Here is an 18,061-nt window from a genome sequence, read left to right as displayed (position 1 = left end):
AGCTCTGCTCCAGTGTGCATTCTTAACCATACCCTGTAATTCCTACAGTGGTGTGGGTTTGCCTCTCTCTGGTAATATTACCCTATTTGCCCTTAAATACATATATTTATTATTTTTTTTTCCTCACTTTATCTTTAAGACCAAAAGCTCCTTTAGTAGGCACTAGGTCCTTAAGTCATTTGCATGTCCTCTCTCATTTGTACCTGGTCTGAATGTGGAGATTTGGCCAAACTGACAAAGCTTGTGAGAAGCAGAAGCAGTTTGGGTGCTTGGTCTCCTGACTTCCTGTCAAGACTCAGCCCATTCACTGCTCCCACTTACAAAATTCAGGCACAAGAGAGTGCCTTGAGGGCTCCAGTGTCACAATGAATGTGATAGAAATGAGATAAAAGCAGTTCTAAAACTTTTGCCTATAGATCAATGTGTGATTTTTTTTCTACATTTATATATATTAATAGTATCTCAGGGGTACCAGAGTATAGGGGCTGGGCAGCCTGCTCTGCGGTCTCTTCTGACTGTGATTATGTGATTTCATGAAATAATTTCTATCCATTCCTTTGTATTAAAGACAAGTAAATTTCAACTACAGAGGAGGAAAAAAGGAATCACTTGAAAGTTAAATTTTCTATTTCCTGGCATCATTAGGGAAAGGATGACTTAGAAAAATCTGCTTTTAGAATTGAGATATAAAATATTCATAATACTCAACTATAAAGAAATAGACAAAATACTTATACTAAACAGTCCATATAAAATGCTAAATATTTATTTTAGTAGTCCTTTTATTTTATATAAGGAATCAATAAAAATATTTCTAGAATAATAGATTCATGCAAATGTGATTTAATTCAGAGCTCTGCCCCATAGAATGCCAGACAAATCATCTTTATTTCATTTAGCAAAATCTTTCAAATTGCATGTTTTATAAAATTATATATACATATGTACATGTATGTGTGCTGAATATTAATTTATTCATTTGCCCATTTTATACATGTATTCAATAAACATGAAGTATCTTGGAAACTATGATTTGATTCTGTGTGAATTTTTTTCTATATTTATATATAGTATCTCAGGGTTACCAGAATATAGAGGTTGAGTAGCCTGACCTCTGAAGTCTTGTCTGACTGTGATTCTGTGATTTCAAGAAATAATTTCTACCCATTCCTTTGTATTAAAGAGAAGTAAATTTCAACTACAGAGGAAATGAGCAGGACTTCCCGTCTTTTAAGGCAGGACCAAGATAACCCCACCAATGCTGCAGGAAGTTATATAACTCTAGGGACATTGCTATTTCCTGCCCAAAGTGTGGACAATACTTTTGATAACCAGCAGTGCTACCATCTGGTACACAGTTAGAACATGGAGAAATTAGGATTCAAATCCTAGCCTGTTAATACATTATTGACTTTTTTCAGTTTCAGCTCTCCCCCATACACCATGTACAGTAGAAAAAGCGCCAAAATACCTGTTGGGAAACTTGGGTTCTCCTCCTGACCTTTACTAACTCATGGACCTCCAGGCTTCAGAGGTTTTTTTTTTTTTTCTTTAATATGTACAAAATGAGGCAGCTCGATAAAGTAATAAAGTTCTCCAGTAATGAAGTTCTGCAATTTCAGCTCAATTACTATTAGACTTCTTTCATGTACCTCCTATTTAATAAAGTCCATCACAGAAAAATAAGCAGTTTCGTCAGACCAAAAGAGAAAAGTATATTTGCCATGGTTTCTCCTTTTTTATTTTGTATTGGAATATAGCTGATTAACAATGATGGCCATTGTTTCTATGTCAATGAGCTATGTAACAGTTTATTTTTCTTTGCATAATATCGCTGGAAAATACTGGGAATCTCATCACATTGTAGTGGTTTTTAATATCATTGGACCCATTATTCATGGGCTATCACATCTCTTCTATGAGTTATAAGAATATTTTTGTTGCCACATCAAAAACTTACCTCAAAATCCTCACATTTTTCCCATTAGAGCTTAGTGCCGTATTACTTCCATAGACATCAGTGAAGGTTCTGCCTCGGATTGTTATTAGTGTACCTAAAAGCAAATAGAAAAAAACTCAGTGCAAGATCATCTATCTATAGATCCATACATTTAATATTAAAACTTTACAGATTATCCCAATAAAACCAGCATTCAGACACTTACATCTTGTGTTCACTATATCATTTAGAACTGCTCTGAAAGTTCTAATAAAAAAATAAACCATAAATAAATATGTATAGTATTAAAGAGGTATCTATAAGTATTTATAGCTAAAGAGGTGTTTTGTGGAAGATAGGATGAATTATTCAACAAATATTTCTTGGATCATGGGTCATTTATTTGAGAAAATGTAAATAAGATCCCTACTTTATACCAAAAAATGAAGTAAATTCTAGGTGAAATAAAAATTAAATATAAATAATAAAACCACAAAAACTCTTGAAAAATAAGCAAAGATTTATGTAGTAAATTTATGTAGTATTTTTATAGTCAGGATAGTGGGATCCTGACTATAAAATGAAGGGAGCATAAAATGAAGGGAGAAATAACAAAGGTTAAGATCTATAGATTTAATAATAAAAATTAAGTGAGGACAGAAACATCATTAATATATTTAAAAATAAAATAATAAATTAAAAATATTTCCCATCAGTAAGATATATATATATGACATACAGTCTTAAAATACAAATAATTCTTGTAACTTAATATGGAAATAAACGACTAGCCTTAAATTATCAAAGAGATGAATTGGCAATTCATGAAAAGAAGAAATAAAAAACTTTAATAAATACAAAATTAATTACATAAATCAAAGAAGTGGAAAAATTCAGGAAAAAATCTACAATACTTTTCACATAAATTCTTTTTATAAAAAAAGGAAAAGGAGAAGAGCCCCTCTGCCTCCCAGTAACCAATGTCCACTGGGCTTGGAGGAGGTGAAGCCAGGGTCAGCCCCCTCGGGGCTGTGTAGGAGTACATTTTTCACATAAATTCTTGAAAATACAAGAGTACCTAGAATTGTCAAGGTTTAAAAAGAAGGACATTCTCACATTTTCCTGTTGGAATTACAAGCTGATACAACTATAGTTATTATAAAAAACACTGGAAGCCAACTAACATTCAATATAGGGAAAGTTTAATATATTATAATAGATTCAGATGCAGCTATTAAAAAGCATTAAACAATCTTTATTTTATAATCAGAAAATGCTGTTTATAAATTTTTAGGTATCATATATTTTACATACTAAAAATTAATTACTATAAACCAAAAAAGATATTTTGATTGTTATATAACAGACCTGGAGTTCCAGATAAAGGTGTGATGCTCCTTATTGTTGGGGTTCTGAAACTTTTTGCCTGCAAAATAATACTGTTGATAAGCAATCTTATCTCTATCTTGTTCCTAGCTTTATGAAATATCTCTGCTTCTTTCATTATTTTATATTTGAACAACAGCCATAATATGAGTTGAAAATATTCTTTTTATATATAAGAAATAGTTTAGATTATTATTTTGATTATTCCAAATTTTTTTCCCTGTCCCTAAAAATCATCTTTCATTTCAAAGTGTTTCTTTTTGAAGGTTTAAAATTCAATCACTCTTTTGTCATCAGTATAAGCCAAACCACAGTAATAAAGCTGTCAAGTAAAGACTTTTAAGAATTTGGTGGAATAAAATTAAATAAAGCCTACATGGGTTTTCACCCTTTATGGGTTACACTCATAAAGAAAAAATAGCAAAGCATTTTTCAAAAACATAGAAGCAAAATTTGGGAAGAGTTCATCAAAACAAGTTTTAGTAACTAAGCTAATGATAACTCCAGAGTTACACAAAAAATACTTAGACCACCACCTGACACATTAGTAAAATCAACATTTTATTAATCATTGGCTATTATTATTCAATCAAGTAAACATATGCCAACTTCGTTTGAAAAGAAAAAAATGAGAATTACCACAAAGGGGAAATATACTATAATTATTGAAAAACAAAATTAATTCTGAATTTTGTAAATTCAGGTAAAAAGCAGAACTGATGGACAGATTAAGATTCCTCAATGACTGGGATACGTACAGATCAAAATCCACACCTAGAAACAAATAATACAGGAGAAAACAAGCTAGAAATAGATCAAGAAGAGTCCATCTGCAGAAAGAAAAGGGTGCTTCAGAAAATGGAAGAGGACAGGAACATGGGCAGGAGTTAAAGGAATAACTGAAGTTTTTGGAGGAGGAATAATGCTGGTGGAGAAAAGGATGACCTCTGCATGGATACAAAAATTACACAAGCAAAAAAACTTAACACGAAGTTGACTCTCAGTGAATGGCAGCTGTCCCCCTCCCCACTCCTTCTCATTCAGGAACAACCTAAAAGAAAGATGCTCAGGTACTTGAAGTAAAAGGACAGATTTTTTTTTTTAAGATTGCCAATAAGAGATAAATTTTGAAATTTGAGGCTAAGGATGACTTTGGACTCATTCTTTCACACTTTAGAAACACTTAATGGAGAATCAATGTAAAGGTAGTAGGATGTAAAACACCTAGTCAAAATACTACTTTTTAAATTTTTTTATTTTGGGCAAAATACCACTTTTAGAGGTAGAATATTAGAGAAGGTGGAGGAAGAGAAGCTATAGGAACTGCCAAATTATGGGCAAATCAATCTCTCTAAGTCAAAGTATACACACATAAATTATATCTGTGGTAAAAAATAATTGAAGAATGCATATTAAACAACAGATTAGTTACTATTATAATTTGAGGAGACAGATCAGAAACAGATTTTCAATACACCACCAGCAAAGGATCAGTGAAGACGGCAGATAAAATTATTTCATAGAAAACAGAAAAAGAAGGTAAAAGATTCTGAAAATTAAGAATAATTAACCTGAAATACAACAGCGGTCAAGGATAATGATTTATCATGATAAATGAATATCATGAAAATGATAAAATTAAAAAATAGTATGAGAATTAGATCCTACAAATGTGTAACAGTGTAAAAGGTTTTAAAAAACTCAATGAAAGTGTGCAAATGTTATTGGTTCTCAGTAAGAACAAAAAGTAAGAGTGAGCACTTGAGTTCAGTTCAGTCACTCAGTCGTGTTCAACTCTTTGTGACCCCATGGACTGCAGCACACTGGACTTCCCTGTCCATCACCAACTCCAGAGTTTACTCAAACTCATGTCCATTGAGTGGGTGATGCCATCCAACCATCTCATCCTCTGTCGTCCCCTTCTCCTCCTGCCTTCAATCTTTCCCAGCATCAGGGTCTTTCTAAATGAGTCACTTAGCATCAGATGGCCAAAATATTGGAGCTTCTTCAGCTTCAGCATCATCCTTCCAATGAATGGTCAGGACTGATTTCCTTTAGGATGGACTGGTTGGATCTCCATGCTGTCCAAGGGACTCTCAAGAGTCATCTCCAACACCACGGTTCAAAAGCATCGATTCTTTGGTACTCAGCTTTCTTTATAGTCCAACTCTCACATCCATACATGACTACTGGAAAAACCATAGCTTTGACTAGACAGACCTTTGTTGGCAAAGTAATGTCTCTGGTTTTTAATATGCTGTCTAGGTTGGTCATAACTTTTCTTCCAAGGAACAAGCGTCTTTTAGTTTCATGGCTGCAGTCCCCATCTGCAGTGATTTTAGAGACCAAAAAAATTAAGTTTCTCACTGTTTCCATTGTCTCCCCATCTATTTGCCACGGGGGCAGTGATGGGACCAGATGTCATGATCTTAGTTTTCTGAATGTTGAGTTTTAAGCCAACTTTTTCACTCCTCTTTCACTTTCATCAAGAGGCTCCTTAGTTCTTCATTTTCTGCCACAAGTGTGGTGTCATCTGCATATCTGAGGTTATTAACATTTCTCCTTGATTCCAGCTTGTGCTTCATCCAGTCCAGCATTTCTCATGATGTATTCTGCATATAAGCTAAATAAGCAGAATGACCACATACAGCCTTGATGTACTCCTTTCCAAATTTGGAACCAGTCTGTTGTTCCATATCCAGTTCTAACTGTTGCTTCTTGACCTGCATACAAATTTCTCAAGAGGCAGGTCAGGTGGTCTGGTATTGCCATCTCTTTAAGAATTTTCCACAGTTTGTTGTGATCCACACAGTCAAAGGTTTTGGCATAGTCAATAAAGCAGAAGTAGATGTTTTTCTGGAACTCTCTCGCTTTTACAATGATCCAACGGATGTTGGCAATTTGATCTCTGGTTCCTCTGCCTTTTCTAAATCCAGTTTGAACACCTGGAAGTTCACAGTTCACATATTGTTGAATTCTGGCCTGGAGAATTTTGAGCATTACTTTGCTAGCGGGTGAGATGAGTACAACTGTGCAATAGTTTGAGCATTCTTTGGCATTGCCTTTCTTTGGGATTGGAATGAAAACTGACCTTTTCCAGTCCTGTGGCCACTGCTGAGTTTCCCAAATTTGCTGGCATATTGACTGCAGCATTTTCACAGCATCATCTTTTAGGATTTCAAATAGCTCAATTGGAATTCCATCACCTTCGCTAGCTTTGTTCGTAGTGATGCTTCCTAAGGCCCACTTGACTTCACATTCCAGGATGTCTGACTCTAGGTGAGTCATCACACCACTGTGGTTATCTGGGTCGTGAAGATCTTTTCTGTATAGTTTTTCTGTGTATTCTTGCCACCTCTTCTTAATATCTTCTGCTTCTGTTAGGTCCATACCATTCCTGTCCTTTATCGAGCCCATCTTTGCATGAAATGTTCCCTTGGTATCTCTAATTTTCTTGAAGAGATCTCTAGTCTTTCCCATTCTATTGTTTTCCTCTATTTCTTAGCATTGATCACTGAGGAAGATTTTCTTATCTCCCTTTGCTATTCTTTGGAACTCTGCATTCAAATGGATATATCTTTCCTTTTCTCCTTTGCCTTTCACTTCTCTTCTTTTCACAGCTATTTGTAAGGCCTCCTGAGACAAACATTTTGCCTTTTTGCATTTCTTTTTCTTGGGGATGGTCTTCATCACTGCCTCCTGTACAGTGTCACAAACCTCTGTCCATAGTTTTTCAGGCACTCTGTCTATCACATCTAATCCCTTGAATCTATTTGTCATTTCCACTGTATAATCGAGGGATTTGATTCAGGTCATACCTGAATGATCTAGTGGTTTTCCCTACTTTCTTCAATTTCAGTCTGAATTTGCCAATAAAGAGTTCATGATCTGAGCCACAGTCAGCTCCAGGTTTTGTTTTTACTGATTGTATAGAGCTTCTTCATCTTTGGCCCAAAGAATATAATCAATCTGATTTCGGTATTGACCATCTGGTGATGTCCATGTGTAGAGTCTTCTCTTGTGTTGTTGGAAGAGGGTGTTTGCTATGACCAGTGTGTTCTCTTGGCAAAACTCTATTAGCCTTTGCCCTGCTTCATTCCGTATTCCAAGGCCAAATTTGCCTGTTACTCCTGGTATTTCTTGACTTCCTACTTTCGCATTCCAGTCCCCTATAATGAAAAAGACATCTTTAGGGGGTGTTAGTTCTAGAAGGTCTTGTAGGTCTTCATGGAACTGTTCAACTTCAGCTTCTTCGGCGTTACTGGTTGGGGCATAGACTTGGATTACTGTGATATTGAATGGTTTGCCTCGGAAGTGAACAGAGATCATTCTGTCATTTTTGAGACTGTATCCAAGTACTGCATTTCAGACTCTTTTGTTGACTATGATGGCTACTCCATTTTTTCTAAGGGATTCTTGCCCACAGTAGTAGATATAATGGGCATTTGAGTTAAATTCACCCATTCCAGTCCATTTTATTTGCTGATTCCTAAAATGTCGATTGTCACTCTTGCCAACTCCTGTTTGACCACTTCCAATTTGCCTTGATTCATGGACCTAACATTCCAGGTTCATATGCAATACTGCTTTTGACAGCATCAGATTTTATTTCCATCACCAGTCACATCCACAGCTGGGTGTTGTTTTTGCTTTGGCTTCGTCTCTTCATTCTTTCTCTAGTTTTTTCTCCACTGATCTCCAGTAGCATGTTGGGCACCTACCGACCTGGGGAGTTCATCTTTCAGTGTCCTATCTTTTTGCCTTTTCATACTGTTCATGGGGTCCACAAGGCAAGAATACTGAAGTGGTTTGTCATTCACTTCTCCAGTGAACCACATTTTGTCAGAACTCTCCACCTATGACCTGTCCATCTTGGGTGGCCCTATATGGCATGGCATATGAGCCATAGAGACTTAGAGACTTTTAAAGCAACTGGACATTGCTGTCATGTTTTTATTGTATTTTACATGATACTGAGCCATGTTATGATGTTATGAATATTGATCTAAAAGACTGTGTATGTGTGTGTCTGACTCTTTGCAACACCATGGACTGTAGCCCGCCAGGCTCCTCTGTCCATGCGATTCTCTAGGCAAGAACGCTGGAGTGAGTTGCCATTTGCTACTCCAGGGGATCTTCACGAACTGCCCCAGGCATCAAACCTGCGTATCCTGTGTCTCCTGCACTGGTAGGCAGATTCTTTATCACTGCGCCACCTGGGAACCAACTAAAAACTGGGGCATATCTAACTAGAGGAGGAGTGGGAGGATATGTGTATTGGACGTGGGAAGCGGTAGCAGATTTATTTCATACATGGCTTTCGCTCCCCATATGTTCACCTGCAATTTCTCTTTACAGCTCTGCTTAGTGGGAGACGTGAATACAGACTGGCCTTAGAACCTGCTTTGGCCACTAGAATGTAGTACAGGTAGTATGACATTTTTGAGCCTAGTCTTAAAGGCTCCCTGCACACTTCTGCTCTCCTGAGGGATCCCTGCCTCTAGTATCTGATAAGTTGGGCTACTTTGTGGAGGGCAGAGACACTACACAGAACAAAGCCTAATTAGCTGGATTGTTCCAGCTGAAGCCCTCCAAAGTACCTCATCAAGAGTGGCAAAGCCTCCTGCCTCACCCACAGCTGACCATAGACACAGGAGTAAGTGCAGCAGAGATCAGTTTAGCTCTGTCCAGAACAGAAGAACCACACAGCTGACCCATGAATACATAAGCAATATGAACAGTTGCTGCTTGAAGCTGCTAAGCTTGGGACTTGTGTGACGCAGTAGTAGTGAATAGATGTAGGAAAACAGGTGTTAAAATCTCATCTTCCATTGTAAGAATAAAGTAGACAATAAACTTTAAAGAATCAGAAATAGCAATAAACATTTCTTAATAAGAAGCCTATTATTTAGAAATATCACAATAAAGAAAATGAAATACTTCTACATACATTAAAAGTAATACTTTTAGGACTTCCCTGGTGGTTCAATGGTTAAGAATCTGTTTGCCAATGCAGGGGACACAGATTCGATCCCTGGTCTGGGGAAATCCCACAGGCTTTGAGGCAACTAAGCCTCTGTGCCATAATCACTGAAGCCTGTGTACTGCAATGAAGAGCAGACTCCATTTGTCTCAACTAGAAAAAGCCAGTGCAGCAACAAAAACCCAGTGAAACCAAAATATTTTTTCAACTTTTAAAAAACCATAAAAAAATTCTTCTTGTTTAGAAATACCACAATAAAAAACTAAAGTTATTGAAAGTGGGCGGATGTGAAGAATGAACATGAGGTGGAGTGAGTAGTCAAGGAGGTCCTGTTTGTTTTTAATTAACCTTGTAGAACCAGTTCAGTTTTTCATTATATAAAACTATAACTTTGTTAAATAAAAAAATTTTTAATTTTCTGTATTACATGTTCAGGCCACACACCACTAAAATCTGAAATTTTTAAAAGACAAAAATAATTTAAGAAGATTCAGTTGCATGGCATTAAATCTCTTATTTTTGTCTTAATCAGAGGAAAAGCACAGAGCATTAGTCAGCAAATATAACCTGTGCTCCTACTAAGTGCTGAATGTTATGCTTGTTCTAGGGATGAAACATTGAATAAAACCCTCTAACTCAGAAAAACACATAAAATATAATCACGGCACAGTGGATTAGGTGCTAAAATAGTAACAAATGGGATATATAGATAAAACACTATATAGTAATAACTATGTGCGGGTTCTTTCTGATCACCTTATCATTTAATCCTCCATTTTACATGATGCGATGAGATAATCTCCATTTTACATATCTCCATTTTATAGAGGATGAAAAAACTGAGGCAGAGTTTCACTATGACCAAGTCAGAGTAGATAATGAAGCCCGTATAAGAACCCTGAACAGCACTGAGCCACTATACAGTTGAGGAACACAAGGGAAATCACTTGGCTCCGCATGGGGGAATTTTCAGAGTCCCGAGCAAAGAGCAGGACTCGCTAAGCAGAAGTGAGCAAGATGTATGGATCCTTGGTCAGGCAGAATGTTAGGAGATACTGCTGGAAACAATTGGTTCCAGACTATGAAATAATAGAGGAAACTTACAGATAATGGGTAAAGGAGAGATACTGAGTGGAGGAAAGACATAATGATATGCATGGTTTTGAATGCGGCATCTGAATGGTGCCATCAAAAAGGATGTGCCCAGTGGGCCACAGCGATAGTGGGTGAGAAGTGACAAGACCAGACTTAAAACCAAGGGTATGGCAGGAAAGAAGATAAGGGGACAATGAACTTCAGAGCTAAGTTGGAGGGTAAGATCATCATGGTTTGGTTTCTGAATAGCTCTGGAGCTGAAGATGAAGGCAAGGAAGACACTAAGGATGTAACAGGCTTCTAGCTTTAGATGTGTGATAAATATCAGAAATTTTCTAGTAGTCATGTATGGATGTGAGAGTTGGACCACAAAGAAAGCTGAGTGCCAAAGAATTGATGATTTTAAACTGTGGTGTTGGAGATGACTCTTGAAAGTCCCTTGGACTGCAAGGAGATCCAACCAGTCCCTCCTAAAGGAAATCAGTCCTGGGTGTTCATTGGAAGGACTGATGCTGAAGTTGAAGCTCCAATACTTTGGCCACCTGATGTGAAGAACTGACTCATTGGAAAAGACCCTGATGCTAGGAAAGATTGAAGGCAGGAGCAGAAGGGGACGACAGAGGATAAGATGGTTGGATGGCATCACTGATTCGATGCACATGAGTTTGAGCAAGCTCCAGGAGTTGGTGATGGATAGGGAAGCCTGGCCTGCTGCAGTCCATGAGGTTGCAAAGAGCTGGACATGACTGAGCAACTGAACTGAAGTTTAAGGAGGAATACTAGACGTCCAATTTGAGATTAGTTGAGTTGAGGTTGCTTTGGGGCCATTTAGGTGTTTTATTCTAGCAAACAAAAGATGGCTCCCAATTTAGGAAGAGAAAGTGAGCCAGAGATATTTGGGAATCATATGTTTGAGAATCATAGGCGCTTCCTGAGGACAGAAGTCATTACTAATTTCCTCAGCATTTTATCTTACAATGGAATGTTATAGCACTCAGTAATCAACAACTTAAAACATAAATACAATTTTTAAATTACATGAGATGGTCTGTAGAAGAAAATATATTATTATGAACACCTATATTTAGGGGAACTAAATTTTGAATGATTCTGGTCTACATGCAGTCACATTTGTGCTCACTGCATCACAAAATACAAAGAAAGAGAACATAATTATGTTTCTATTTAAAATGAAGATGAGGGACTTCCCTGGTTAAGACTCCATGCTCCCAACTAGGAGACTTGGGTTTGAACCCTGGTCAGGGAACTAGATCCCACATCCCACAACTAAGAGTTCTCATACCACAGCTAAAGATTCTGCATGCCGCAACTAAAAAAAAAAAAAAAAAAAAAAATCCCTCATGCTGCAACTAAGACCTACTGTAGTCAAATAAATAAATATTTTTAAAAATAAAATGAAGCTTAGTCTGATGAAAACAGAAAAAGGGAAATCAAAGTAAGAGCAGAAATGGAGAAAGTGAAAAAAACAGTATGAACAAGAAAACAATTTGAAAGTAAAAAAGCTGAATTCAATAATAAAATTGATTTGAAAAGCAAAACAGGAAATGGTAAGATTTCATTACTATAGAAGATAATTTAAACTGGGTGAAATTATCCTTAGCTTCAGTTCAGTCGCTCAGTCGTGTCTGACTCTGCGACCCCATGAATCGTAGCACCCAGGCCTCTCTGTCCATCACCAACTCCCGGAGTTCACTCAAACTCATGTCCATCGAGTCAGTGATGCCATCCAGCCATCTCATCCTCTGTCGTCCCCTTCTCCTTCTGCCCCCAATCCCTCCCAGCATCATGCTAGTAAATTTTTTAATGTGGAAATAGATAACAATTTGTAAATTAAAAAATAAAAATCCAGTTCTGAAAGAAACCAAGTACAAGATCAAGTACATGTAAGTCAGAGAGAAAATGCCACCTACACTGAAGATGCAGGCCCAGCTGCTGACGTGACCTTTGCAGGTATTATTTTCTGTAACAGGAACCCCATCCACACTGACTCTAACAGTGTAGGAATCTTCTGGCATTGCTCTGGAAGGCAAATGGAAAACACATACGGAATGCAAAAGTCTGTTATTTAATGTATAGCATTCATGAAAAATACCACCCCAGACTACATGTCATTTTGGTAAAAAAAAAAAAAGTGTCTGAAATTCTAACTGTGTATGTGTGTGCATGTGTGCTAAGTTGCCGTTGTACAATTGTGCTGTTGTAGAATTAAATTCAAAATTAACTGTGCTTCTGTGCAATTCAATTCAATTCTGTATTATGGAAAGATGCTCTCCATCCTGAACTCTGTACTGCAAATTCTCACATCATGGATCTCAGGCAAGTGCTTATTCTGACCAATGCACTGGTTATTGAGAAGAAAAACAATAATAACAATCATTTAAAATTGTAACATATCATGTTGGTACAATTATTTTTTTTTAATTTTATTTTATTTTTAAAATTTACAATATTGTATTGGTTTTGCCAAATATCGAAATGAATCCACCACAGGTACAATTATTTTATGCTTTGCTTTTTAAGAAGTTTTAATCATGTTTCTCTCTAAGTAAGCTGCAAAACATCAGCAAGCCTAATACGGATAGAATCCTCTGGAATACAGGCTACCTGTCTCAGTATTCAAAGTGGCCATTTAAAATGATTAATTTTTCTCCTAAGTAGCTAATAACAAACATCAATTTGAGTTGATAGTAAAGAACTTGAAATGTCAATCTACAAAATGATCATCTTTAATCTTAATGAGCGTGTCAAGATTCTGAACAAAATTAATCAAACCAGACAGGAAGGTATAATTTTGATATTTTGAGGAGCATCATTGCAATTTAATAGTGGCCATTTATCTTCTAAAAGAGATCAATAATGATTAGCTAATAGCTCTAATAACCTGGGAAAGGATATAGAACACATTTTGATCATGCCAGTATGTGGAAAGAGTGCTACAAGTGAATATAATAAAGATATAAAATGGTCTAAACATCATGAAGTCAAAAATAATAACTGATAATCAGAAAAATATTATTATAATTGCCAGAGTGATTAAACTATTATAAAAATAATATGTATAACTGTGGTTCTGATATGATGAAAATGATGTTATTAAAGACACTTTACAACATACCTAGTATAACATGTAATATGGGTTGAATGACTTGAATCTTTTTCTACATCACAAGAAATTGATCGGAAAGAAGAAATTAATTGCACTCTGTTTCCCAATTCAGCATTGTCAACTCCATAGTCAAACTGGTTTGCTTGAGCAAAACCTGGAAGAGTGAAAACACTCAATTATTACTAATGGAACTCTGTTTTCAAAGATTTAACAATTATCATTTTGTATTGAATCACCAAATGAATAAGGAAGAGTATTGATGTAAGCAGTTAATCTACTTCACATTTACCCCTGTGATTGCAATCCTCTTTGAAAACATAAAAATTAGCCTATAATTAATTAATTCATAAAAGCAATGCTTGCAAATCTATTATCTGTCAGGTGTTGTTAAAGGCATTGGAATCAAATGGCTTATATCCTACTAATGGGAGAGATGGGTAAAGAAATAGAGAACATACAAATATATACCACCAGATGTTGTATCTGGTGGTGATTACTACTATGAAAACAGCAGGCAAAGGGGCACAGCAAGATCAGACAAAGTGAGCAGGATTTTATAAGGCGTGGGGTCTTTCCCTTGAGTACCTATAAAGCAAAATCTGAGGTAAGGACTTGCAAGTAGAGACTTTGAGAGTTAATCCCTTAGGAACAAGAGAGAATAAAACCTGGACTCCACTGAAGGCAGCTGGGGCTCAATCTTGCTGGGAAAGACTTTTAAGGAAAACACAGATAGCCTCTCAGAAGCAAAGAATCAACGAGAAGAAGCGTATATTCATCAAATTCTCTCCCATTCACTGAGGATTCCCCATGGGGGAAATGATTTTTCCTGCACTTTCAGGCTGCACATAGGTACATGCCATCTAGGTTCCAACGCCACTGCATCCAAGAAGCCCTGGGACAAAGACACACTGTGGCACCTGGAGGCGAGAGCTGGAAGCGTGGACTGAGTCAGGGTACACAGTGAACGTTTTGCCACAGCTGTGGCTAGAAAAAGAGGTGGGAACCAGGATGTGCAGCTGAGTAAAAAAGGCATCTGATAGAGTTGACTCCTTGTGCCATACAGATATGCTCATGAATGCTAAGTCACTTCAGTCATGTCTGACTCTCGGCAACCCTATGGACTGTAGCCTGCCAGTCTCCTCTGTCCATGGAATTCTCCAGGTAAGAATACTGGAATGCCCTGCTATGCCCTTCTCCAGTGGACCTTCCCGACCCAGGGATCGAACCCGTGTTTCTTACGTCTCCTGCATGGGCAGGTGGGTTGTTAACCACTAGTGCCACCTGGGAAGCCCACAGATATGCTCAGACCCTACATTTGAAGTAGAATGCATTATCAAGTCTAACAGACAGTGGTCAGCTAAGAGCTCTGTTAAAGATGTAATAGAGGGACTTTCCTGGTGATCCAGTGGTTAAGAATTCATCATCCAGTGCAAGGTACGTGGGTTCAATCCCTGGTCAGGAAACTAAGATCACATCTGCCTTGGGGCAACTAAGACCTAATGCAGTCAAATAAATAAATAAAATATTTTCTAAAAGATTTAACACAACAGGGTTAATGGGACAAGCAACAGGCCTCCTGGGCCCTGAGGCTACAACTGATACTTGTTTGACCTCTCTCAGCCATTGTACTTTCCCTACCCATATGCCAGAATTTCAGCTAATGGAGTGATGCTAACCTTTATCCTGAGGATCTGGGCCCTTGGTTTTCTTCCCCACGTGTGGTTGTGGCTGTCTCCTATGCCTATTGACAGTTATCACTGCACACGGAAGCCGAGAGACGCCCCTAGAATACCATAAATTCCAGACACACTCCTCCCTCTCTGTATTAAGGAAAAGCAACCCTGCCTCTTCAGGATCATCAGAACTGACTATCTCTAGCAGTCCACCGCTTACATTTGCTGAATTCAAACTGACAGGATAGTAGCGGTAGTTTCAGTTCAGTGGAACCCAGACTGGGATCCCTACCAGAAGCATCTTCTATCTGGAAACTCAGACCCAGAACCCAGCAGAACCTAAAATTGCAAGAACAGAAAGCACAGATTCAATCTTTTGATGACTGGAAGTGATAAGGACAGGGAGTAACCCTTCATTCCCAGCTCCATGTATCCATCTGTTGGGAAACAACAGTTCGGATCTGCCACTGGCTCAGTGCCTATGGCTCTGATGACGGACAGCGTCCCACCTCACAGGATGTTGTTCCCAAGCTGGGCTCTAAGTCTTGCCAGCTGTGGGCTGTTCCATCATTCTGTTAGGCCACATGTTTCAGGAAGACGCTAGGTTCATGGTCATGTGTCCAACATCACAACTTTTCACTATAAAATATGTTCCTTGTTTTGAAGTCCTATCTTGTGAAATATTATGGCTCTTAATGGAATTTCATGGTATTTTGTGGAATTATACTCTCAGAAGATGAGGCCAGCAAAGGCACTGTGGAAAGAGAAGGCAAAAGCCTTCTGTGGAGCGGGTGTCAGTACCAGGAATAATGAATCTCTGCTTGTCCACGAGGGAAGGAAAGTGATGCAGCTGACATGACTGAGTGGCTGGGTGGACTTCTTGAGGATGGTCCCTACTGAGACTATCCTACGTGCTGGTCTCTGCTACTGACTGGGCAGGTAGTCAGCAGCAGCAGTAGGCAGCTTAGTGCTGATGAAAAGAGGTCCCTAGTGTTGGCCCATGCATAGCCTTCCCCCACGGCCCTCTGTTCATAGGTCATTGGACAAGCACTCAAGTAGCCAAGGAGAGAAGCTTCTGAACGAGTTATCCAGTCAACCCAGTTGTTCTGCTGTCTCTGTCTTGTGGAAATTAACCTGAGACCTACAGGTTTGCAACCTTGCCTGGTGGCTCAGATGGTGAAGAATCTGCCTACAGTGTGGGAGACCTGGATTCAATCCCTGGGTCACTGTGTCAGGTTCATCAAATGACAGAGCCATAAACTACAGCTGTGGGAACACTGCATGCTAGGGGACAGTGCTGTTTACAGGAAAGGGTGTCTGGACCCTGACATCCTGGGTTGGAATCCCAGCTTCAGCAATTCCTTGCTGTCTGAACTTGAGCATTAGCTTTAGACATAAACGCAGTTAGTCATTTTTCATCAGAAAAATGACCATAATAATCTACTTAGCAGGAATTATCAGGAAGACTAAATGAGGCCTTATATATAGTGCTTAACATGGTGCCTGGCTCCTAGGTTAAGAGCTCAATTGATAAATACTCAGTTGATATATACTATATTTTAAGTCAGGCTTCCCAGGTGGCTTTAGTGGTAAAGAACCCACCTGTCAACACAGGAGGCATAAGAGATGCAGGTTTGATCCCTGGGTTGGGAAGATCCCCTAGATGGGGAAATGGTGACCCACTCCAGTATTTTGCCTGGAAAATTCCATGGACAGAGGAGCCTGGCAGGCTATGGTCCATAGGGTCGCAAAGAGTCAAATACAACTAAAGCAACTTAGTGTGCATACAAAGTCACAAAATATTGATAGTCATTATTAGTGAATATTAATATCCTTTTAAAAAAATAACAGAACAAATAAGTGAGAGGCCAGGATCTGAACCACAGCTGTGATGCCAACCTGGCACCCTTGTGATGTTCAGAGAAAAATAATATTTAAAAATGCACATTACAAAGCCATTCCTAGTTATCCAATGTAAGTTCCTCTAGAACCTATGTTCTTAGCTCCTCTTCTTTATAGGTAGAAAAAGTAAGCAGAAACTAAACAAAGGGTGGGATTTTAATAAACTTCTTCTCTTCTTCTAAGCTTAAAACTTAACCCAATAGGACTCATCCAATATAGGTTAAAATACAAACATATCAATTTGACATGTGAAAGATACCTGCATTGAGTTTGCAATCTAGGAAGGCAGTTACTGCTCAAATGGAATTTTGAGAGGATACATGAAAACACAGAAAAGCAAACTACTTGCAAAGCCACTTTTTCCTTTTGCCAATTTCTGCTTATCTCTGTACTTCACATTGAGTTTGGAACACACAGATGGGCTGCTGGCCACTAACTAAAGTTACTTGTGGTGTGGCTCAGGATGAGATATGTGTATTTATTTTCCTGTTAGGCACACGTCACATCAACGATATGGTAATGTGGATAATGTTTTTCAGCATTTCTATGACAAATACAAGTCTAAAAAATAACACCAACAAAAGATGATATTGTTTTTAGCTTAGGAATTGTTTCAATGTGTTTTATATATTATAACTTATTAGCTACTTCCAAAGAGTTAAAAGGAAATAGAAAAGAATCAGCTTAAGTATAATTCTAAGTAAGTCACTGGGTATAAAGAAGATACCTTTGGAAGTACTCCAAAGCATAAAGATTACATGAAGGGTTGGGTGTACCCTGGAAACAGAAAAGGTGGAGGCTTCAGATGGAAATTCCTGACATGTTGATGTATTTTTTTCCTTTTTTCAGAAGAACTGGAGACACGACTAGCCCCGCACGCAGTCCTGGGCCTCCTGATAGCAGCCTGTGCTACCATCACGAAAAATGCGTGTGCTGCCACAGCCCGCGGTTGGCAG

The 18,061-nt window shown here is 38.0% G+C and overlaps 1 protein-coding gene across 2 annotated transcripts in view; it reads right to left on the bottom strand.

Annotated features, from left to right (window-relative positions):
- The window catches only part of PKHD1L1 (PKHD1 like 1), a 177,424-nt gene that overhangs the window by 153,242 nt on the left and 6,121 nt on the right, over positions 1 to 18,061 (bottom strand). For both annotated transcript variants that reach the window (XM_006069588.4, XM_044928623.2), the window contains exons 3-6: positions 13,540 to 13,684; positions 12,335 to 12,443; positions 3,308 to 3,365; positions 1,961 to 2,054 (exon numbers count right to left, since the gene is read on the bottom strand). In XM_006069588.4, coding sequence (XP_006069650.4) covers positions 1,961 to 2,054; positions 3,308 to 3,365; positions 12,335 to 12,443; positions 13,540 to 13,684 — 406 coding nt within the window. The remainder of the gene's footprint in view (positions 1 to 1,960; positions 2,055 to 3,307; positions 3,366 to 12,334; positions 12,444 to 13,539; positions 13,685 to 18,061) is intronic.

Source organism: Bubalus bubalis, chromosome 15 (genome assembly GCF_019923935.1).
Source record: "Bubalus bubalis isolate 160015118507 breed Murrah chromosome 15, NDDB_SH_1, whole genome shotgun sequence".
NCBI lineage: Eukaryota > Metazoa > Chordata > Mammalia > Artiodactyla > Bovidae > Bubalus > Bubalus bubalis.
This window is presented reverse-complemented; position numbering and strand designations above follow the sequence as displayed.